Source organism: Typopeltis vanoorti, chromosome 23, assembly GCF_054136105.1.
Source record: "Typopeltis vanoorti isolate ZY-2024b chromosome 23, IOZ_Tvanoo_1.0, whole genome shotgun sequence".
NCBI classification, from domain to species: Eukaryota; Metazoa; Arthropoda; class Arachnida; order Uropygi; family Thelyphonidae; genus Typopeltis; species Typopeltis vanoorti.
Window position 1 is genome coordinate 78,440,718 of NC_143571.1, and position 24,631 is coordinate 78,465,348.

The 24,631-nt window shown below is 33.4% G+C and overlaps 1 protein-coding gene across 1 annotated transcript; it reads right to left on the reverse strand.

The window, feature by feature from the left end:
• Positions 1–2,754: 2,754 nt before the first annotated feature.
• Rh50 (Rhesus blood group-associated glycoprotein Rh50) lies at positions 2,755–20,218 on the reverse strand. The gene is made up of 9 exons (XM_090412837.1): positions 19,951–20,218; positions 11,713–11,896; positions 11,471–11,621; positions 9,590–9,734; positions 9,184–9,347; positions 8,405–8,542; positions 7,024–7,157; positions 4,654–4,835; positions 2,755–3,056 (listed from the first exon to the last, which is right to left on the reverse strand). The coding sequence occupies exons 1-9, from the start codon at positions 20,132–20,134 to the stop codon at positions 2,962–2,964; spliced, it is 1,377 nt and encodes a 458-aa protein (XP_090268963.1). The 5' UTR covers positions 20,135–20,218; the 3' UTR covers positions 2,755–2,961.
• Positions 20,219–24,631: the final 4,413 nt, after the last annotated feature.

A 24,631-nucleotide genomic window follows, 5' to 3' on the forward strand; every position in this document is an offset into this window, starting at 1 on the left:
TGAGGAGATCTCAAAAAAGGTTGAAACCGGTCTGGGTAGTGACCCCCCCACACCCATAATGTATAACAGTATACATCTCTTAGTGAGATGTGTTTTACATTATGGGAAATACTAAGAATAGTGATCAGGGCTTTAACCACCTTTACAACGAGTTGCCTGGTGTTGCACTACCTTTAGACTTGAACTACGCTCAGGCGCAAACTTAACTGTTTTGCTTACTTGGGAGAAGGAGTAAAAACACCAAGTTTATAAAATTACTTGGTATCCTTAATATATATATATATATATATATATATATATATATATATATATATATATATATATATATATATATATATATATATATATATATATATATATATATATATATATATATTATGCGAATTCATTTTTACTCGGTTGGAATATTATGAAAAAGTTTTGTCATCTTTTTATCTCTCGTAACAGTCATTAAAACTTTTTCATATATATATATATGTGTGTGTGTGTGTGTGTGTGTATTATATATATAATATATTTTATATATATATATATATATACAAACACATATACACATACAGGTATATATGTATTAATATATATATATATATATATATATATATATATATATATATATATATATATATATATATATATAATATATATATATATAGGATAGGACACTAGTGTACTTGACATCAACTTTACCAACATCTAGGACTCATTTCAAACATCGGTGATATGCACCACTACTCACAGCAGTGCTTCCTTTCTTTTTTTGACATCCGTAATCCTGGTGTGGCCCACTTAATCTTTACTGTTCGTTTACTGTAAAATAATATACTACAAAAGATAAAACGGGAATTTATGAAACTTTTCACTATCCCACTACATCACTACTTTCCCACTTATTAGTTTCTGAATAAATACCCTCCACTTTGACACTATACGCTAGAAAGAGAGATGCTGTAAAAATGGAGGGTATTTAGTCAGAAACTGATAAGTGGAAAAGTAATGATGTAGTGAGAAAGTGAAAAATGGCATAAATTCACGTTTTATCTTTTGTACTATATTATTTTCAGAAAAGGTTCGGGAACATCAATATTCTTAGGAAAAAACTCATTTTTTCCCTGAGTATCAAATATAGATATACACGAACATATCCTTTGAATGAGTGGTTGAGAACGACTGACATACTAACATCCAAACGCAGTCTGGTTTTACTTATCAGTAAACGTTATCTAGTTCCCACGTTAGGTTATCATACAGGACACCTATCACTAATGCAGCACAAAAAAATCAAAATAACGTAAGTCGTTTGAATTATTTTATCTTAAAAAGAGAAATAAAAGAGAAAAAGAAAAACAGAAACATTCCATTCCTATTCATTAATTTAATTTTTTATTGACAGAAAGGATTGACCTCCTCGCCATTCTTCTGTATCGTTGATGACAATCTTATCCTTCAGTGTCTCCAAAACACTGTTTTTTTTCTTATCAAGACAACCCTAGTTTCAAATGATCTCTAGACAAGATCGGATTTCTCTTCTTGAACATCCTATACTTTTCTACACGTAAATAGATGCCATGCAGTGGCGTGGCAAGGGGGGTGCGGAGGGGGCGGACCTCCCCGAGCGGCATTTTGAACCTTTTGAACTTTTGCAGTTAATTCTAGAATCCAGTCTCGAGAACTCAGTTCCAAATATTGTAATACTACTGCGAATTTTCTTCGCAATTGCTGTAAGTGTTGCTAGCTAATTGCGAGAGGAGTTTTTCTAAATAAAATTTGATTAAGAATTATCTACATTACTATGAAATAGACTTCGCGAATGTCATCGACGATTTTGCTAACAGAAAAGCAAGAAAAATAACATTTAGAATGTTGAAATTAAAGTTTTTCTTCAAAAATAAACATAGTGTTTTAATTTATTTCCCTATACGTCGTTTTGACTTTTTTTAATATTTTTGGCGTATTACGAGGGGCTGCAAACTCATGGATCGCCCGTGGAGGCAACAGCTCTAGCTACTCCACTGCTATCACAATTGCTGAATTAGTTTCTGTACAAGGAGATATCGGCAGGCGTACCGTCTATACCGGCTAAAAATGGAATTGCAAAGCAAATACATATAAAAAAGGCCAACCAAATAAGAAAGGATGCTAGTAGTTGCACATTATTCAGTTTTGTGTTCCCTTATGAAGTACTCTGGATACTTTTTACATTATTTAATATATAATAAATCCTATTTAAATATATGCTATATTTAAATAGGATAGTCGGGAATATGACGTAACACGTGTCCTTCGGTTGAAATTGTATGCAACCACAAACATGAAAAAAAAATAAAAAGATGCCTTTGTAAGTTTTGTGCATCTCATTTATACTTTCCTTTTTTTTTGTTCAGCTAAATGAGCATTTTTTTTAAACAGAATACTTTTCTGTTTACGATTTATACACGAGTTCCCTCTTATAATTTCATTAATTAGCTGATGTGTTAATTGAATAAATTAAATTTTAAATACATTTGAAGTGTTGGATTTTAACTCAAACTATTTTGAATACTAGTTACTTCCCCCCCCTTTTATATTATTATATATTTTATATAATAATAATAATAATAATAATAATAATAATAATAATAACTCCATTAACCATAGTTCCGGCTTTGAGGTCTTTACGTCAATGAATACGTGGATGAGAAGTGTCGATTGAATTAATATTAATATGCTATTAGGATAACAAGGATACGAAGCATAATTGGATATATTTCCGAAACATGGGCATTTGGGTGGTTTTAATTTCATATTTTACAATCGGTAAAAAACAGTTCAGGAAACACTAAGAAAATATAACATTATATATTATACTTCAATAATAATATAATAATACAATATTTTTGCGGAATAATTTTTCTTTAAGAAGATCGAGATCATTATTATTACTCTTCAGATCTCTCTCTCTTTTATTATTGACGTTCGCTCGTTTCAGTGATCATCTTCAGGTACTTCCCAGTAATCCATGTCATCATATAGTTGTTCTGAGGAAGGTGGATCAAATACTGGCTGGCGTAAAAGAAAGCCTGAATGGAAAGAAATTAATAGAATATTACACCGAAGATATATGTTGGAATGCAACGAACAATACAATAAATGAGCAAACGAAAGTAGTTGTAAACATGACAAGAATACATATACATATTGAAATTAAAGTTTTGTCGTTATAGAAAGCAACTAATTATGAAACTGTTTTGAAATTAATGAAGGGAGGAAGAGAAATTAGTGTCAACGCTTGTATATCAGGAATTCCTACAATCCAAACATGTACATGTACGTGTAGACGACAGCAACATGCATCAGTCTCATTGCACAATAACATTTTGTTTTTAAAATGAAGATAGTGAGAATATTCCATGGTCTAGAACATGTACACAGAAGTAGAACAGTTCACAATCGTATAAGTTGGGTCGTATAACATTGCTCAATTTTACGCGTGTGGAGAAACTGCAGGGAAATTATTGCAGGCTGCAAGCCTTTCGAAGTAGTTCTAATATATACAAGTTCTAAGAATCGCTCGCCATTTTAGAAATTGGAAGTTTTGATATTAACAAATGAAGAAGCTTGTTAGACGATTTTTCAAGTGCGTGACTAACTGGGAACCGTTGGAATTGTTGACGTATAAAATGGAATACACCCCCCCCTCTTTTTTTTTTTTTTTCTCAGGAACGGTCTTTCCAATGAAAAATAAGCACTCTGGTTGCAGATCCATGGAGGATATTCAGGAAATTATTCTGATGATAGAATTTTCCGGTTGAGTGCATGTGAGTAAAAGATTATTCAAGCTTTTTCTATTACACATTGCACTTTTTTCTTCTTGTTTTTCTCATCTGTCAGATGACGGTTGAGTCCCTTATGAATACGAAATAGTAGCCACCTGGCTCTATCTCTGGCCATTTTTATCATCTCTCCGAAGCTCAATAATTGTGATCTTTCCTTCAAAGACCGTAGCCAAGTTCTTTTTGGTCTGCCTCTTGATCATCTTCCTCCCACGATTCCATTCAAGGCTGATTTTGGTACTTTCTGAAAGGACATTATCAGGATTTATCCGAGCCATCTAAATTGCTGTTTAATGTCTATGATATCTTATCTATGATTTAATTTGTGTTTGATTTGCTCTTTTATTTTGTGTTCTGACCAGTGAGTCTTATTTATTTTTCTCATTTCGAATGCTCTGATTTTCTTCTTTCTTTTTTTTGTTTTCTGATTAAATCTCCATGTCTCGGCTCCATACGTTGTCGTAGTTATAATAATGGTTTTATAGAGTTTTAGTTTGAAGCTTTTTGAAATGCTGTTATTTTCCCATTTTTTCTTTAATTTATTCATATTAGACCATTCGATGTTAAGTCTGTATTTTACTGTTTCTGTGTTGTCGAGGTTATGAGTAATGAGACTGTCAAGACATGCAAATTGCTTAACCTGTATTACTTTACTAGTAAAATTTATGATGAAAGAATGCTATTGCAAATTCTTAATCACATATTTTTCTATAATTGACATATTCGTACTTGAATTACGGACAACTGAAGTCAATTTATTTACCAGGCTTAAATATTTCGAAATACTGAACATTAGTTAAAACGTTGATGATACTAATAGTTACTGTACCCGACTAACTCTTACCTGTAAATAGGCCTGATAAAATGGCAATAACAAGCGTGACCGCAAGCGACTTTAACTGGGTGAGTGCTTGTTGTTCAGCTGTGAAGCCGTCACCGGGCATCACCCGATCCAAGGAGGCGTGAATAGTGATGTAATCAGTGCTGTTTTCCACTGGCGCACGGGCAGGAAAGACTTCGTATAGGCTGCAAGGAAAAAGTAATAATGACAAGTCCCTTTATGGAAGAAGAGTGACCTAGACAACTTATGTTATAGTGTAAATAATAACGCTAAAGTAAAATACGAAATGAATTCAGGAACCTGTTGATAAAAGATCTAGAAAAATTTCCTCTATTCCGCGACTACTAGAATCGAAACTACAATGGTCTTTATTTACGGGGATTATTAATAGAAGGTTGCACTTCTATAAGTCTCTGGTAAGGCTCCTGAAAGTGTTAACCGCCAGATGGAAAACGAATCTCATTGAACAGAAGAACTGTTTTCTAGCCCCCCCCCCTTTGAGCCAAAAATATATTCAGATTATTTGATTCTTCACCCCTTCCACGATACAGATTTCCACTTCTCGGATAAGATCATAGAAAAATTAAAACTAAAAACACTCTCACAGTCCATTCTGTCTTGCACCTATTAATACGGTAAAGAAATCCATCTATGATTCTAAAGAACAGTATCATGAGATGAATCTGATATATAAATCCAGCTGTTTCTGAACGAAATAGCACAGCTGGAGAGAACCATATCGTGCATCCTGCTGATTTTAAGGGTTTTTTTACCCCTTTTTTGTCCTTTTTTTCTGTATTTTTTTGTCTTTTGGAAATTGTATTTTCTTTTGTTTTACGCCCGATAGAAATCAAGAAGTCGGACAAAAGAAAGCAGAGAGAGAGAGAGAGAGAGAGAGAGTAAAGGAAGGATGAACCGCAAATTACTTATAAATATTGTCTCCATATTTTTCTGAAAGAATCCAAGGAGAACCATGGAAAAAGGAACTGTTTAATTATGATATCTGTTTAGGGCCTGTGCCCCAGACAACTACCTAGATCGTCTCGGTAATCGAAGACCATGATGAATGAATCATTGATATTATGTTTAAATGTAGCAGTGACCAGTCAAATTTTTATCAACTGCTTCGCTCTAGTCTTAACACTTTCATTGCCAAGCTGAAAATTGGAATTTCGTGTGGTGGCCAATTTTTTTTAATTTTTTGATTTAGTTAGCGACGTCCACGCGATAATGCGTGATCGGCCGTTTGGTGAGGACTCGCATCACGCGATATCGCTTGATTGGCAATGAACATGTTAAAAAGATTCCCTTCAGAAACATTATATTTCCCAATACGAACATTAGCTTGAAAATTTGCATCCTTTAGTTTTTGGTTGTTGCGATAGTAGATTTCCTCAGGAATTTTTTTCTCGTCAACTTATTATTATTAATCATGACGTCTTGTGCAGTCCTACAGTAAAGACATTTGCTTCCATACTACTAGGTCTCTCAAAGAAAGACCATTATAGTTTCGATTCTAGTTACTGACTAGACAATCTGCTTGTATGCCATTCTTTGGCTAGTTACATGAGTTTTAGCATTAGCAAGTAGGATTTTCCTCTCAAGATACTGAGGGAGGTTTTTAACACTATACAACTTATATTATTTTAAACATAATATTATTGTTAGTAATACCGTTAGAATTTAGGCTAGATGACTGCACTAGTCTACTGTAATTTCCCTACGAAAGTCTTGATGCATTGATGGATTGAGCTCACGATTATCGATAGCTGCAGTGTGCAGACCATTCCATCTCATCCCATCAATTCAAAAAAGTTAGCTATGGCTAAAGTAGTTTGATCTTCGGCAAAAAACGTATTCCAACTTATTTCCAAAACGTTTCTTACTTTATTAGAAATAAGTTAGCAGTTATCCTTCATTTTTGCATTTGCCGAAAGATCATTTCGATCTTTAGCTGATTCTCAATGACGAAAACGCACGAGGATTTGACATGTAGCTGCTGGCCCTTGGATCAGACTCTCAACTGTATTATTTTGTGAAATGCTGCGTGTTCCACTGTCAATTTTTCTTGAGTTGCGGAGTTAAGAAAAGGAATTTGTGAGTGAAGAAAATTCCCTATTACTCACTTAACTCGGGAATAGTTCTGAATTTCTCTAGGGAATCAGCTTCTGTTGAACTCTGGTTGAGAAGAAAAACATATGTATTTCGAATCTAGCAAATACATAATTTAAGAATACATCGTATTCTGATTTAGATTACTGTTTCCAACTTCATTCTTCACAAAATTAAAAATATGAAATAACTTTAAAAAAAATTAATCCTATGGTGTCTGTATTATAGGAAGAAAAATGAGCACTATTTGAATATAACTACCTGTAACCATAATCCGCCTCAGTTGCCAAAGCAGCCATAATCACACTAATAAGACCCGCCATTATTCCAGGCATGCCGTGGAGATTGTTAACACCACAAGTGTCATGAACCTTGAATTTTTTGGCGAGAAACGGCTGAAAGAAATTAATAAATATAACCCTCACTAATTTAGATTTAGGAAGGAATGAGTATTTTTACTATGCAGTTTATTCACAATCATCAAAGAGAAATGATAGCATTTCGAAAATTAAGGAAAGTCCTGGAAAAAAAATACAAAAAAAATACAAGTTTCTTATCGTATTATTTTAGAAAGAGAACTACCAGCGAAGTAGAAAAAAAGCACAATTCTTGTCTTTATGGTTTTTTTGTTTTTTTTTGTTTTGTTATAGAAGATATTACACACTTTTGAAAGCAGATCGTAGAAGTGGAAAACATGAACAAAATAGCAACTTAATAGAGTTCAAACACAAAATATCCTAAAGTAAGCAAAAGTTTGCTCTGTTTATTTTTATTTTATTTTTTCTTAGGCAGTAACCCACATTAGGTAAATACTTTCAACATAGGCTACTGTAATCAAACAGCGCGATCCCCAATAGGGATTAGCATACTGCCTTCCATTGATGCATAGTTTAAATTTTACTAACCGGCCAGCAATTTCAAGTCTCTAGGAACTCCCAACATTACCCAGATAGAAGCCCCAAGTTAGTAGAAAGCTACAAACGCCTTACCGACTCGTACTGTTGAAATTGACCGAAGTAGCTAAGGCGATGAGAACAGTGCATTTATATCTGTTAATTGAGACCAATCACTTTGTTCATTTTGTTGAATAAAAGTGTCCAAGTTTCTGTAGAAAAATTCACCACCGTAAGAGGGCGGCTAACTCGCGTTCAGTATAGGATTTTCCTCCTAGAAACTCGGGGTTTTCGTCCAGAAAAATAGATAAACCATCAGGAAAACATTTTACGTACACAATATACCAGTCTCATCTCTTTATATGCTTCAGTCATGATTCCAAACAACAATCTTTATTTGAAAGGCTTTTATAAAGGTTTTCGTGTCTTCGACGGAATTCGAACCAAGGTCGTCTTTCCAATCAAAACGGACAGACAGAAATGTCAACTTTCTGTCAAGAGACAGAGTTGACAGAAAGTATACTGTCAACTCTATTATTTATTAGATTCAAGCACCTAGTAAGGGAAATTTTCTCACGCAAAGAAAGACATTAAATATATATCTAACATATTTTCATTCCTCATTGCTCTTTCTGAGTCAGAAAAAATCACACACACACACACACACACACACACATGAAGCCAAAAAAGTATCTTTATTTTGAGTTTCATAATATTCAGTTTTATGAATATTATGAAAGAAAACTTACAGTCAGAAAACGATAACCGGCTGTTGATAAGCAACCAGCAACACTCCCAACTATCAGAGCTCCATAAGGATTCAACATGAAGTTGGCTGATGTCCCAACAGCAACGCCACCTGCTAGAGTTGCATTTTGAATGTGGACCTATAATAATAATACATAATTCTAATCATAGATGCAATTAATTAAATTTAATTAATTAAAATGAAAAAAAAAGTAATTGAAGTAAAATATGCACAACATATACATAAAAATACATAAAACTTCTAGTTTACCATGTCATTATTTTTCATTTGACTTTATTTTAATATTATTTTTTAAAGAAACCATTCCATATTTCTTTTTCCCCTTTTTGCATTTTTTTTTGTACTTCCTGTTGAAAGTACTGGCTAAACTTTATAACTGCCTTTTTTCTCCCATTGTTGAACCTGACCATAGCGTGCAGCAAGCGCTGACCAATCATTAGAATCCTGATTTAAAGTTACACAAGCCTTAATTAAAAAGCTCAGATAATAATTAATATAACAATATTTAGATTTATATGTTATATATATAATCAGCTCATTTAATAAGCCTTAATACAAATAAATCAAGGAATCCGAAACTATTATTTTCTGTTTCAGGAGAATATAAATCCACGGATTTTGAATATGGAATGAATTCTAGTCGCCCTCAAAATTCAATATATATGTCACTTCACGGATGATTTGGATTATGGCACATATATATATATAAATTAGAGTTTTTATTAATACATAAACAAACGAGGTAGGGTTAACATTTACCATGTTGAGCCGTCGTTCTCCATCCACCAGAGAGGACACTGCAAAGGTTACCACGCAACAGGCCATCAAGGAAAGATAAGTGTTTAAGACAGCTCGATGCCGACCGTCGCCTTCCACCAAAGCGGAATTGAAACTTGGCCAGAACATCCAAAGAAATACGGTTCCTTAGGAAATACAAACAAGAAGCGTGGTGAGTTCGTTGGTGATGCGAGAAAGACATTTATACAATATCATAATCAAATATAAGTTTTACTCAGACAACCTTTCCTCCTTTTATTTTATTAAATAAATCTTGTTGTTTAACCTGAACCAATAAGATAAAATAGATTAGCTATTTTTCATTAACAGATATTATAATTCTGTATTGTTTTATAATTTAAACGCAAAACTTAACAGAACAACTCACCAATCATAGCGAATAAATCGGAGTGATAAACAGATTCTTCTTTTTTGTTTCCGACAAATTCTTCCCGATAGAGGGCGTAAGACACTGCCAGTCCAAAATAAGCTCCAAAAGTGTGAACGAAGATTGAACCACCAACGTCAGCAGTCTGAAGGATAGTAAAAATATGTGGTCATATTCAACCTTGAATAAGAAAATTCTTCAGGCAATGACAGTGCATTTGCAAACAAATTTTCGTATTGAAATTGCAGTAGTTTAATTTCTGAAAATTAAAACAGTTGTACATAGTCTATGATAGAATAATTATAGATAAGGTATACTGTATATATATCCATTATATTAAAGGTCATTTGATATCCTAAGTTAAGCTCTTTACCCCACCACAAATTGGTGAAAACAGTGTGTTTCATATCTCACTGGCTAAACTTCGTTTTGCCGATGACATTACTTCGTGACTGAGTAGGAATCTTAAGGAGACCTTCAACCAAGAAAGCATGCACGCAGCTTGTTTGTTAACTCGACTATTACTGTATTATTATTATTACTATTACTGTTACTGAACAGCTGAATAAATTGTATAAATTAGCAATGAACGTACTTGAAACAGAAAAATACAGAGAATGGAGAAAAAATACTGAGAATTCAGTATTTTTTTCCATTTTCAACATTTTCAGCAACAGCATTCTACATTGGAAAAAATATAGAATTGGAACATTTGCTGGCCTGTTTGGCAGAGGTTAGTGTAACAAGAGGCTGCGTGTTCAAATCCCGCCGTAGTATGGATACGAATGTCTTTGGACGGATGAAGTTTATCTCATGGTGTGACACCACCTCTCCACTTATTGAAGGCTTGCAAAAATTGCATGTTTCAGCTCTAAAGCAGGGTTTCTGAATTATGTAATGATTAAATAAAAATGAAAAAAAAAAATATATATAATATAATATAAGAAAAATTACAAAGAAAAATCTCTTAACCCACCCACGGTACTAACTATAGGTTTACAACCTTGTGAGAGTAACGTAAAAAATATAAAAAATACATCTATTGTAGAATATTCAGATCTTACAAAATATTTAAATATTCACAATATTCAAAATCTAAAATTGGTTTAGTATCGACTTGCAATTGTAAATGCAAATTCCCTACGATATGTCATTTAGCAAAACTTATTTTCTTTAACAACAAAATAATAATGCAAGAGATTTTAAAAATAGCGTATAAAATACCACTCAGACTTGATTCAGATGAAAAGTGACATTTTTCACTTTTAAAATTTCACTTTTTTTGAGAAAGGAGTGGAAAAAGATATTAAAACATATTGAGCCTGTTTCAGCTAAATCCAGCCTAACAACAAACTATATCTAATATGCGACTTCGAATATAAAGGGACTAGGAATGTTTCTAGAAGTAGATTAATCTATTCAGTATGATAAAATAAGAAGAAAAAAATCGAAACAATTTATATTGAAAAATTGAAAATGAAAATAGAGAGAGAGAGAGAGAGAGAGAGAGAGAGAGAGAGAAGGTGCAGAGACAACTAGCGTATCCTCGTGGTCCTAAACTTTAGCGTTCATATTATTGTTTGTAATAGCATGAATTCTACTTTTTTTTTTCCAAGTGGGTTAAAAATTCAAATTTGCGAGGAAAAAAAATAAAACACCCTACTTGCCTGTGCCAAACGTCGACTAACTCTGAAACTATACCCCAAAACTGGGCTAGAAAACGTTCCTCTAGAATCAAAACTATAATGGCTTTATTTATTTTATTTTTTTCCGGAGAGTCTAGCGCTAAGGATACAAACGCCATTTTCAGAGGGCTATACAGACACCCATTCATGTTATGTAAACGAAATTTTAACATCATTATGACAATGTGGAACTCACTTGAAATATCTCCACACCCAGATGTTCGTTGCATGCAAAAACAAGAATCTCCAGAACAGTCATTACCAACAACTGCAATGGACTTGTTTTTCCGAGCAGAGCTCCATATGATATCAGTACAGCTGCGGAAGCAAAGTCTCCCGAAATGATTCTGGAAAATACAAATCACAGAAAAGAATTAAAAATACTAATCCTAATATAACGAAAAGAGAAATTCATATAATTTCAAGAATGGACCTTACTCTGTAATGCTGATATGAATCTTGCCATTTTCCATGTGCCACACATTCTGCATGATGATGGCCCACTGGATAGCGATTGCAGCCAGTAACATGTTGAGTCCTGTAGCACTATAGCCGTATTTCTTGAGAAAGGTCATCAGAAAGCCGAAGCCAACAAAAATCATGACATTAACATCCTGGAACACTAGAAGAAAGAGAAAGAAATAATTCCTATCTCCATCTTGGTAAATTAGTGCAAACCAATGATTTTGATTTAATTTTAGAGTTTATGAGTAGCCATTCAAGACATGATTATTGTGCGTTATGATCCATCGAGTCGTTTCCGACTCCTGGCGATTTCACTAACATACACTCTCCGTTCCTATCTGTCCTTGACCATGTCTTTCAGAACCTCCAAGCGCACTCCAGTTGCTTCTTTAACTCCATCTACCCATCTAATTCTTGGTCTTCCTCTTCTCCTGCTTCCATCAACTTTAGCAAGCATCATCATCTTCTCCAGACTGTCATTTGCTCGCATAATATGTCCGAAGTATGACAATTTTTGCTTGATGATCATAGCTTCAAAGGAGCAATCAGGCTTTATTCTGTCTATAACTGATTTATTGGTTTGCTTTGCAGTCTATGATATTCTTAGTAAGCGTCTCCAAACCCATAATTCAAATGCATCTATCTTCCTTCTTTCACTCTTTCTCAGGGTTGAACTTTCATACAGCACCACAGGGAATACCATTGCTTTCACGATTATTATTTTTGTTACGTGGCTAATATCTTTATCTTTAAAGATCTTGCTTAAATTTGTCATTGCTTTTTTCCGAGTAATAATCTTCTTCTAACTTCTTCGGTACAATAACCATCTTTATCAATTCGGGATCGAACACAAAATTTTTAACTGCTTCCATTTTCTCCCCATCTACTTCAAAATCATTAAGTTCACATGTTGCCATAACTTTTGTCTTTTTGAGGTTAAGTTGAAAACCATATTTAGCACTTTCTTCTTTAACTTTCATAATAAGTTCCTTCAAATCTTATTCGCATTCTGCTAGCAAGGTGGTATCATCTGCATACCTCAAATTATTAATATTTTTTCCACCAATTTTAATTCCAGCTGAAGACTCCTCCAGCCCTGCCAGTCTTAAAATGTATTCGCTGTACAAGTTAAACAGATACGGAGATAAAATACATCCTTGTCGTACCTACCCCTTCACCTGTTGTGAAATACTCAGTTTCTCCAAGATCTGTTCGGAGAGTAGCTTCTTGGTCATAATAAAGATTCCTCAGAAGGATAATGAAATGCTCTGGGACTCCCATTGTTCTTAACACATGCCACAGTTTCACATGATCTACAGAATCAAAAGCCTTGCTATAGTCAAGGAAACAAACATAGACATTCTTGTGATATTCATGTGCTCTTTCTATTATCCATCTCACATTTGCGATTTGATCTCTTGTTCCTCTGCCTTTTCGAAATCCTGACTGTTCATCTGGCATTTCTCTCTTCATAAATGGTTCCCGTCTTTTCTGAATGATCTTAAGTAAGACTGTACTTGCATGAGAAAAGAATGCTATAGTTCTGTAATTTTCGCACTCTCCTGCATCGCCTTTCTTCAATAAAGGTATATAAACTGATTTTTTCTATTCCTTAGGCCATATAGTTGTGATCCAAATTCTCTGACATAGAGCTGTTAAAATTTTAACTGCCTCTTCTCCCAGGGATTTGAGCAGCTCAATGGGTATTCCATCTCCTCCCGGTGCTTTCTTACTGGATATCTGCAACTTCTGTAAGATATCCTTTGTGTTTACTTTTCAATATTGTCACCTTGGCACTAAACTTCCTTGTAAGTAATCTGATCTTTTTGAAAAAATCTCTTGTTTTTCCTTTCTTGTTTTGGTCTTCTATTTATTGATATTCCTGGTTAAGGTATTTTTCTTTGTCTCTTCTGACTTGTCGTTGAAACTATGCATTCAAATGCTGTACTTCCTGCAACTTTCCTGTGGCCTTCATTTGCCTCCTTTCCTGAGCAGTTTTGATGGCATCTTCTGACAGCCATTTGGACTTCTTCTTCTTACAAACTGTTGGAATATTCTTCTTTGCTTCTGTTTTAATTATATCTTTAATCTCTTCCCATAGTTCATTTAGTTCACACTTTTCACACAAATTGAGTGTTGAATGTGTTCTGTATGCTAATATTGTATTCGTTTCCAAGATCATATCTGATAGACAATTTTTTTTTTCATTTTCCGTAGTTTCACATGTATCGTAGCCACTAATAACTCATGGTCTGTTCCACAGTCTGCACCTGGAAAAGTCTTGACAGACTGAATTGCACTTCTCCATCTTCTTTGTCCCAGTATATAGTCAATTTGATTTCTGTGTTGTCCATCAGGTGATAAAAGCAGGTGTTAGCAACAAACAAAGAATTATCTGAACAAAACTCAACTAGTCTCTTCCCTGCAGTGTTATGAATACCTAAACCAAAACAACCTGTCATTCCTTGTTCCTCAGTCTCTCCCACTTTTGCATTCCAATCTCCAATAATAGTCATAAATCTCGCTTTGGTGCTGCGTCTAGTCACTTCTTGTAACTTGCCATAAAATTCTTCGATATCTTCTTCTTCTGATGCCTCTGTAGTAGGTGCATAAACCTTAATGATGGTCATATTCAATGGATGTCCACTCCGTCTGAGAGAAATTATTCTGTCACTCACTGGATTATAACCCAATATATACCTAGCCACCTATTTCCTGAGTAAGAAAGATACTCCATTTTTTCGACTTGTCTTATGACTTGAGTAATGCGTCATATAGTCCCCTGACTGAAAATGGCCCATTCCTGTTCATTTAAGTTCATTTATTCCCAATATTTCCAGCTTCTTACGCCATTGCCTTTGTCTTCCTCTGGAATATTTTTCGACTTTCCAGTCTAGATCTGCACTGTTCTGTGAAAACGGGGGCACCTCTGGGAGGATGTGACTCTTCGCCACGCAGTGCGGTCTTGAAAAAGAAGAGGCTAGGTCTCTATAATAGAGATCTATTGCGCATATCTTTACCTTGGAATAATTCCCTGTAAAGAAAATTATCCCTTACCCCCCCATGATTATTAATTGTTGAATATTCAGCAGTGAAATGAATCCAAATGTATTTATTTCTCTTAATATTGTGAATCTAAAATATTTCTCTTAATTGTGAATATTCAGGAGGAGTGTAATCAGATAAATGAATCTATGGCAGAAGAGTTACCGGAAGTGTTTGTTTTCGTTGCTGCATATTGCCCAATCAATTCGGCAATTTAGTATACAGTTTCACTGCTCTTTAAACGAGAAGAAAGGTCATGCTTTGATCCGAAGTATCACTTAAGATTTCAAGGGTCTGTTTATTTCTTTTGCGCGTTGATATTACTAACTATTACGTCATAAATTTAGTGCATTATCAAAAATCATCTATCAAAATAAGCAAACCGAGTTATTTTTTGTTCCTTATTTTTCTCTCCCAAATCCTTATAATTTATAGGCTCTTTTTTAATAATGAGCACATTTAATATCATTTATGCACTGGGAATGGATGTAAGAAGTTCAACTGTTTGCATTATCATTATTTATTTATTTGTTTTACTCTTGGAGTATAATAAGTTTCGAGCGGTATTCATCCTATTTTGCTTCGTATCATAAAAACAGAGCTTAGCAAGCTACTTACAAACTAAGCTTGAGCAAACTACTTACAGGATAGTAACTATTATGCAACCACGACAAATAAATACGATAAATAAAGCGATAATGCCTTATCATTCTCCAATACGATATACTCTTTAGTTTTTTTGTTTTTTTTTTGAAAATTATCCATTTTGCATCATCATCGAGGTAGAATGCATTCTCGCAATGTGGTATGTGTGATATTTTACGACCTAACCTAATTGGTTATCGCTTATATGTAATCACGCGTGTTCTAAGGTCGACTCTTCTGTGTTACGGTTAAAAAGTTTCCATAAAAAAGGAATAAGTAACACGTAGATACGAGTTGAAAATATTTAATTAAGATGGATTAATTACAGATACTTTGATTCACGTATCATGGATCATCGTCAGTGCAAATCACTGGAAAATAAAAAATTAAACAACAATGAAGGATGTACGGAGAATGGAATCTCTCCTTATATGCAGTCGAGACAGCGAGGTAAAAACCGACACTATTAGAATCAAATGAAGAGTGGGTGCTTATTTTTAAAGGATTGTGTGTATTCCCAGATTTCTGGAACGCAGAGTACATCATTAAAGTTGAGAGTTGGGCGATGCAAAATTATTCCGAAGCTTCTTTAGAGAGACATTCATATTTATGGGAGCATCTATGTAATAATTTGGGGTCATTTCAAAGGATCCTATGGCTAGTATTAGTAACTCCATGTTCTACGAGACCAGATTTGTTCAGTTTCTTGGAGGAAATGTGGGATTGCTGTTCAGAAAGGCGATCAGCCTGTTTGTGAAAAGTGGAATAACTTACATTAAATGATATTGTTTAATTATATGTTTTTATTACTTGTAACACACATGTTTCAATTATATATATAATCACTCGCACGCACACTTCAATTGATCTTAATGGTATCAGTTTTTACCTGGCTGTCTCGCGACTGCATATAAGGAGAAATTCAATTCTACATATACCTTGTTTTGTTTTATGATTTCAAACTGTTTTTTACTTAAATCGAATAATCGAAAAGAATAATCGAAATATCTATAATTAATTCAACTTAATATTAAATATTTTCAACTTTGTCCACGTGTTACTTCTTTAGAATGAATAACGCAATTCATTTATTTATTTATTAATAAATAAATAAATAAATAAATAAATATATATATATATATATATATATATATAATAAAAAAAATAGAAAAAAAACAACAACAAAAAACTTTTCCCAGGAGCGACTACTCCCGGAATTGGCTGAAAGAAGACTTTGATAAATACAATAAAGATAAAATAAAATAAAAAGTATGAAAATTTTTATGTCTTTGATAAATACAATACACAAGCTCTTTCAGTAGCTTTATCCTTTAATAACTTTTTTTTTTTGAATGAAATACAAACATGTTTTTCCACGAAACATGTTTGGCACACAGGAAAGTAGGATCTCTCCTTCTGAAAACTGATTTTAACTGCCATAACTTGTAAAAATGATGGCAACTAACGTGGAGCTAGCTACCTACCGATTTCCCAAAATACAAGTACTCAAAAACGTTTTTGATTCCTATTTCCATTGGCAATTTTGTTCCTTGTACATGTGTTCACTCTAAATGAAGGTAAGCTAATTACGGTAACTAACAACATGAGAGTGTGTACCATAACCGTAGTTTAGCTATTGTTAACAATCCACTTTCTCGTTGTCGCTTGCATCTTAGGCTCAATAGATGTCACAGCCAATTAACTTGGCTGTTTGAAACCTAATGTACAGATAGGATGATTAACCTTACCTGCAGAGTGTGTAGTGGCTGTCAACTGCATCAGTTTTCCAGGATGAAAAAATATAACGAAGTTTCGTGGAGGAAACACCCTTCCGACCCCTTTGATACCAGTTAACACATCATTAGTCAAAAAGCCCTGCTAAATATTCTTCGCGTCCTACTCCGGATTCGAACGCAAGTTTTTCTAACTAAAGGGCCTCGTTGAAACCGACTGAACTACGGAGGTTGTTAAGAAGCTTGATGATCTATTACCGGTCCAATTTTGAAGTTATATTAAATAAAATCTTTAATTTTCATCCATGCAACTTATGTATCCTATAGAACCGATTTCCTTCTTCAGTATCTCTTAGAGACTTCAGAATTTGACCACTCGATGCAAATAATAATAATAATTTTATTTCATGTATAAATGTTGGTCCACCTACGGATGCTGCTAAAGTACACTATGTGTATGAATTTCTAGGCTGTAAAACGGTGTGTGATGTTTTTATTTTATGCCCTGGCCTAACTGCGACACCCCTACCTCCGTAACAATATTTTGATGGGCTATTTGAGACCGATAATTTTAAGCACGAGTACGAGTATATCCAATAACTTTTCGATAGAGATTTTTTTTCTTATACAGTTAAGGAGTGCATTTAAAAATCACCACAATATAAAACAGTAGCAAAAGAATACTTCACATTCTTTCATTTATTAATGTAAATGGGAAGAGACCTGTTGTAGAGATCAAACCCGGAACTGTAACAAGCCATTTTCGCAAAGAAAGATCTCATTCCGAATGATTAAATCCACATTCAAAAACCTCAATGCCTGCAATAGGATTCGAATTCATAACCTTAGGTTGGAGAGCCTAAGTCCTGGCCAATTGTCGATGGCCCGTTCGCTGACTGGAGAGAATTTTCCACTTTTTAACAACGTCATGTGAATTCGAATGCCTTTTCAGCATGGATTTTTTCTTCTTCTACCTCCAGTGTAAGGGAAGAAACTTGCTTATTGAAACTTGAAATGGTTTGGAAAAAGTCTGGCAAACATGGTACTAAACGTTAGACAGGTTTAAAACCTTTCTAGGGGGGGGGGAATTGAAACTCTTCTTGGAACACATACATCCAAAATTGTTATAGATTATTGTCTGAGTAAAAATCCATGTTCTGAATTCCGTGGAATAAATGTAAAAGTGTTTTCTAGTTCATTTAGCAATAAAACTTATTTTAACGTTTCTTCTATAATAGGCCCCCCCATAGTATCTTCATATCATGAAACCGAAGAACAGAGCTTACTTTTTGTATGGATTCAGAGGGTACTCTAAAGTGGAAATATCCAGTTGAATTTGCTATTTTATTATACGAGTATTCTGGTTGATAGGTTGATTAATTAGCCTATCAATGAATTTTATTATGACAAAGGTTTAAAAATCACTCCAGACATTACCGTAGCTCAGTGGCCCCACTATAGCCTCGATGTAAGGAAATTTGCAGATATTCGAGTTAGACCACCTAATGCAGTATCAAAGTGATTCAGCTTCCATATGGGATATTCATATCTCAGTCATTTGTTCTTTACATCTAGAGCACAGTATTTTTGCTAATTATAGAAAATACTGGAGTGACACATATAGGGATCTACATCTACATAATACATAAATGAACGATAACAGAATAAACGAAAGAATAAATTAATATGAAAACCTGAAAGCTTTCTATATGCATATTATATTTGTACACTGTGTTGCAATAAGTATAGGAACACCCTTCCCTGTTTAAGATTGAAACATGCTGATATGTATATTCCAATCATCATATGGCCTGTACTGCTATATAAGATAAACAAATGGACCCTTACAAAACGACTGTATATCTATATATTGTCAATGAGAATGAAGAACTTAATCCATATTATTAACCTGTTAGCTCTTGATATTGATAAAAGTGACATCACCCAAAATCAACTGAAGTCAACATTATCAATCGAAGGAACTGTGAAGGTGTCACCTCAGCTAAGAAACGTTTCCCAAAGTGATATCAAGAGATTAAGGTGTGCTCGGCAATGCAGTTGATATGACATCTCGGTCAACCAAGATTCAGGATAAAGGTCCTACAGTGTCTGTTTCTACAGAACGAAAACTGTACGTAAGCCAGTAATCAACCAGGACAATCAACAACAACACAGACTACACTAGTGCAAATATCATCGTCACTGGTTTGTAGAATGTTGAAAGTCCGTGATATGGAACAACAAATCACACTCTACTATTTTCCGATCGAGTGGACAAGTAATGGTGCGAAGGATGCATCGAATACGTCTTTTTACCAGAGCATATCATCCCAACTGTGAAGTTTTGGTGACAGACGTGTAATGTTATGTAGCTGTTTCTCCTGGTGTGAACTTGAACCTCAGCTTATGCTGCATGGAGGGATGAACTATGGATAATACATATGGATAATACAATTCCACTTATACAGAGGAAGTTTACTGACAGACTCGTTGGTGTGTCAGGGAATATTTCAACGCAGCGCGTTGAAATATTCCCTGTTAATACTCAACCTGAGTTTAGTTTGAATTTCCTTGAGATCTGACTCTCAGAGAACATTTCTTACTTGGCGACAATGAGATATTCTCTGAGAAAGGCCAAGACATTCTAAGAGATGTCCCTTGGTAGAAACAAGGGACATCTGTATACGAAGGATACATAGTACAAGATTATAAACAGGGACTGCTAATTTTAAGTAAACGTCTATAAATACAAATTAACTTGGGGTAAAATGTATATAGATGAACTTACTTGCGTAGTATTTTCCGAGAGAATTTTTCTCTGGATCTTTTCCCCCATTCTTAGACGACAGACTATTCGCTGGATTCCTAGCATCGGCATCTTCACCGTATTCCACACAGAATGCATACACTATAATTAGAATGATCTGAATAAGTCCAGCAACAAGAGTAAATTTTCCTGGTACCCACTGCATAATGATAAAGAAATAAAGAAAAAAAAATAGTATTTTATTAGCACAGAAACATGAAAAAATGTCGCTGCATGTAAGCAGACGATACTTTTGTATCTGCGCAGAACGGAATTTGCACTGATATGAAATACAGTACTTGCGCAGAAACAGCCGAGTAACTTAGTTCTGATTAGTTGGTTTGCTGCTACGTATATCAATTGACGTTTATTTCAAGTGTATTGTATTTTCTCTGATGTCTTTATTGCAATTACTGCTGTGATTCCCTCTTTTTTTTATTTAATGCTAATATAATGCATTTTTGTAAAATAATCTTTTACGATTTTAACATTTGTGTTTTCGTAAATAGTTTTCATTCTGTTGCCTTCGTGTTATGAGAGGTACTGTTCTGATAATTAATCTTAACATGTATTTCCGAAATATGCTTTATTTCGATAGTTTGAATTACTCTAAAACTGCTTAGAGCTAAGAATTGTGAAACCGAATCGTGAACTTCAAGCATAATAATAAAAATGCTTTCTCAACCTTGAATTAAGAATAAATGAAGAGCAAAATGAAGAGGATTTGAAAATGAGAGGCTATCAGATAATCCATATACGAGTATATCCGTATATGGATATACGATATATGCGTTTCCGTAGATGTTATGTACTTCTATTTTCACTCCCCCTCTTGAAGATTTATGTCTTTAACCGCGATTAAAAAAAAATAATAATAATATGCCAGATCACCTATATTTATAATGTTTTGTCGGCCTGGTAATTAACTGTGATTCAAATTCCGTTTATGTTTGTGGGTTCTGTAGCAACTACCGGACGATGGCTTCACATTACAGTTTTACGAATTGTCGAGGTTGAACGAACTATGAAAGTTGCAGCAAGTCACTTTTTGCGAGTAAATTACATTGACAAGAAATGATATTCTTGTTTCTATCTCTGTTTTATCAAAGGTGGTAAAACAAAACTTTGCATATTGAATCTTTCAAAAAAGTGCTTGAATTAATTAAGCAGTTAATTGAAGCACTTTTTCATAGATTCCCTCTCTCTCTCTCTCTCTATCTCTCTCTCTCTCTCAAAATAATAATAATAATAATAATAATAATAATAAAAGACAGGAAAAAGAATAAAAACAAAGAAAAAGAGAAAATTGAGATCTTTTCAGTAAAGTGTATTATAAGACATTGAAAATGTTGGAGAGAAATTTTAATGTTATTTTTGATTTTATTGTTTAATTCATCTCAGGCTACGATTAATTATTATTAATTACATTTTATACATTATACAATGAATAATACAATAGATTATATTATGAATTCAATTATTTTTAACTATAATTATTAGCTAACTTGGAAAGCCGATTATTATAACTTCACCAGGTTATTCCAACTGCCAAACTAATAAGATTGCTGGAATTATAAAACCATAATAAATAAATTTGAAAATCAAACTTTATTTATAGTGGAGCTGACGAATTTTCCCTCTTTCAATCTACCCAAAATAATCTGTATTGGTTTCTTTCTAGGAAATCTGTCTAGGTTTCACTATGTGACCAGAAGTACAATGAAATCTCGTAAACTGAATATTTTCTACATTCGCTATATATATATATATATATATATATATATATATATATAGAGAGAGAGAGAGAGAGAGAGAGAGAGAGAGAGAGAGAGAGAGAGAGAGAGAGAGAGAAAGAGAAAGAGAGAGAGAGAGCTCTCCTAATTAACTGTAGCCTTCTTAATTAACTGCTTAACCACTGTTTGAAATTTGAAATTTAAGTCGACCGTTTTAAAAGCAACTTTTAAAACGGTCGCCTTAATTAAGTACACTGTCTAAAGTACACTGAATTTATATGAATTGAACCTTTAAATTACGTTTTTTAATATTTTTTAAAAGAAACATTTATTAACTATTTCTTCAGCGCAATTTTATGGAATGAATGAATGAATAAAATATGAATAAGATTTTTAAAGCCTTATCCAAAAAGAAGTGTTAATTCATAAAATAATTAGATACGCGAATCAACATTAAGAAAATAAAATGTACCAAAAGTGACCCACCACTTCGTTTTCTTATCTGGTGATCTCACTTTTAAATATTTAAATCGCAATAAACTTAATACACCAATGGTGCTTTTTTAAGCCTTTTTTTGGTTTCCAAACTAGTGATGGAATTTTACTATTTCAAATATTCGTCATAAAAAGTGTATATTGATTGTCCGTGTGTCATTGTGTTTCCTATCTATAAGTGAGCTGGTCTATTTCCATGGATCTTCCTGTAGAGGTTATACTGAATGCCCATTGTGGGATGTATAATGTTCTGGTATCCATTAAATTCTACGACAACTAATTTCTTCAGCGGAAATCCTGTAAACTTAAAAGGAAATATAGAAACAGGATTTGTGGATTGTTACTAATGCAACAAAAACGAAACAAAAAGGTCATTGTGTAATGATTTTTACTCGTGTTTGACTGTTTTTAATAGCAATATTTCGTTTAGGAACACTGGTAGACTCATGTAGAGTAGAGATAGACAGATAGATAGATTAGACCAGTTTGGATATGACTCTTAACAAAGCATTGCCGAGAAAACTATAATATAGAGTTCTAAAAGATAAAAATATCATACGAGATGTTATTTCATGTCGCTCCAAAGTTAGCTAATGAAAATATTTACAGCAAATTTTATTTAAGTGGTATTGAGTTCCCCTTTATATATTAAAATGGTAAGTTACATTTATAATAGATTAATAAATATGAACTGCCAAAAACAAGGTAGTCAAGAAATTAAATGTACTCACCGATTTTTTGAAAATGAAGACAATGATGTTACATTCAGGCATGGAATTTGATAATGGTGCCGATAAATAATATTGCCTTTGAAACAACACAAATATAGAGCCAATGAATAAAATAAAATAGCAAGAATTAAGACATTAGAATATGATAAAAAAAAAGTGACTCAAAAATTATGGATTTGAGAAGAATGCGGTTGAAGAGTTAAAAAAACAACTGTGAATGCATGATAGGATAGAAATGTGACGGTGGGCTTGCTGTTTTGTAGAAATCGTCATCAGATAGTGGGAAATGTGAAATATACTCGTACAGTTTTAATATATAAAGGACAATTCCATCGCAGTTAAAGAAGCTTTGTTAGAAGATTCCATCAGAGAAAACTGTTATTTGTAAGATGTATTATGATCAAATATCACCATCTGCCACTTTTATTCCAATAATGTGTTTAGTAGGACACAGCTTGCCATACTTAAAACATTAAATCCTAATAATTTCAATAATTATCATCAAACATTTCAAAAAAAAAATAAATAAATTTCTTTCCACCTGAACAGTGTTTATATCCTCAGAGAGCACAACTACCAGTCATAAAACTTGAAGACTGTTTTGACATCCTTAAATTTTATTAAATTGGCTACTTTTTATTTCGACTAGCGTTGGTTATCAGGCTCATGTGATAACGCATCTACATGTGTGTGTGTGTGTGTGTGTGTGTGTGTGTGTGTGTGGCCTCCTTCCCTGCACTCAGAACTAATTCTCACTTACACAGGGCGAATGAACTACCAGTTTCTTATCAAATATGTTTATTTTGTTCTGTGCAATCTCTGTTACAGTTTCCCTAGAAACCATAGATCATTAATGAACGGATATGAGACAATCATTAAGTGTACTATTTGTCTGTCTAGAACTCTATTATTTATTAAAGAAAATCCGTTGTTCTCTAAGCAAGCAGATGTTTCTTACTTCGATTATTTATGACCAGCGAATACATACAGTATACGCTTTTTTTTTCTTTTTGTAAGTATAATGAAGATTAAAATCATTTCTTTTAAACTGATACATGAATAAGAAATAAATATTACTCACAATTATATCACTGTATTATTTATTCTTATTCTTATTATTATTACTGCATTCATATTTAGGTTTCTTACTATTTGTGTATAGCTGGCTCTAACGCAAATGATCGATTGAATTTTTTATGAATACAAACATTTAATACACAAATTGTGCTTATTTAGACAAATATTCTGTTTTATTGTTAGTTCATTCGTTAGCTGTATACATATGTTTTCCCCATTTATGTGCCTTATAAGGTTCCTCTTTTAACTGTTCTTTATTATTTTTTTATTAGAAGGTCACAAATCCAACTCAAACTAATAGATAAAATATCACTCGCATCCTGTTTATTCAAACTAGCTTCATCAATCGTGATATTGCTTATGAACATAACATTATTCAGGAAAATATATTTATGTTCAGAAATATTTGTTTATTATTTTGTGAAATGGACTTCTTGGAGATGAATAAAATCAATGCATGTTAATTAAGTTTCACAAAATCGCATTCTTCCTAGGGTCGCTTTGTATATTTTTACTATGCAAGAAAGTATATCATACAATAGCTCTGACTACACGGATATTGGTGAAATCGTTTGCATCTTGAATAAAATTTTGGAAGTCGCTTCGGTTTCGGTTTCAATGGGATAA

Coding starts and splice junctions, on each gene's coding strand:
- Rh50 (XM_090412837.1), bottom strand. CDS start 20,134: ATGCAGTGGGTACCAGGAAAATTTACTCTTGTTGCTGGACTTATTCAG. Junction 11,622..11,712: donor ATTCATATCAGCATTACAGA/GTAAGGTCCATT, acceptor TGTATTTTCCAG/AATCATTTCGGGAGACTTTG. Junction 8,543..9,183: donor GAGAACGACGGCTCAACATG/GTAAATGTTAAC, acceptor TTATTATTATAG/GTCCACATTCAAAATGCAAC.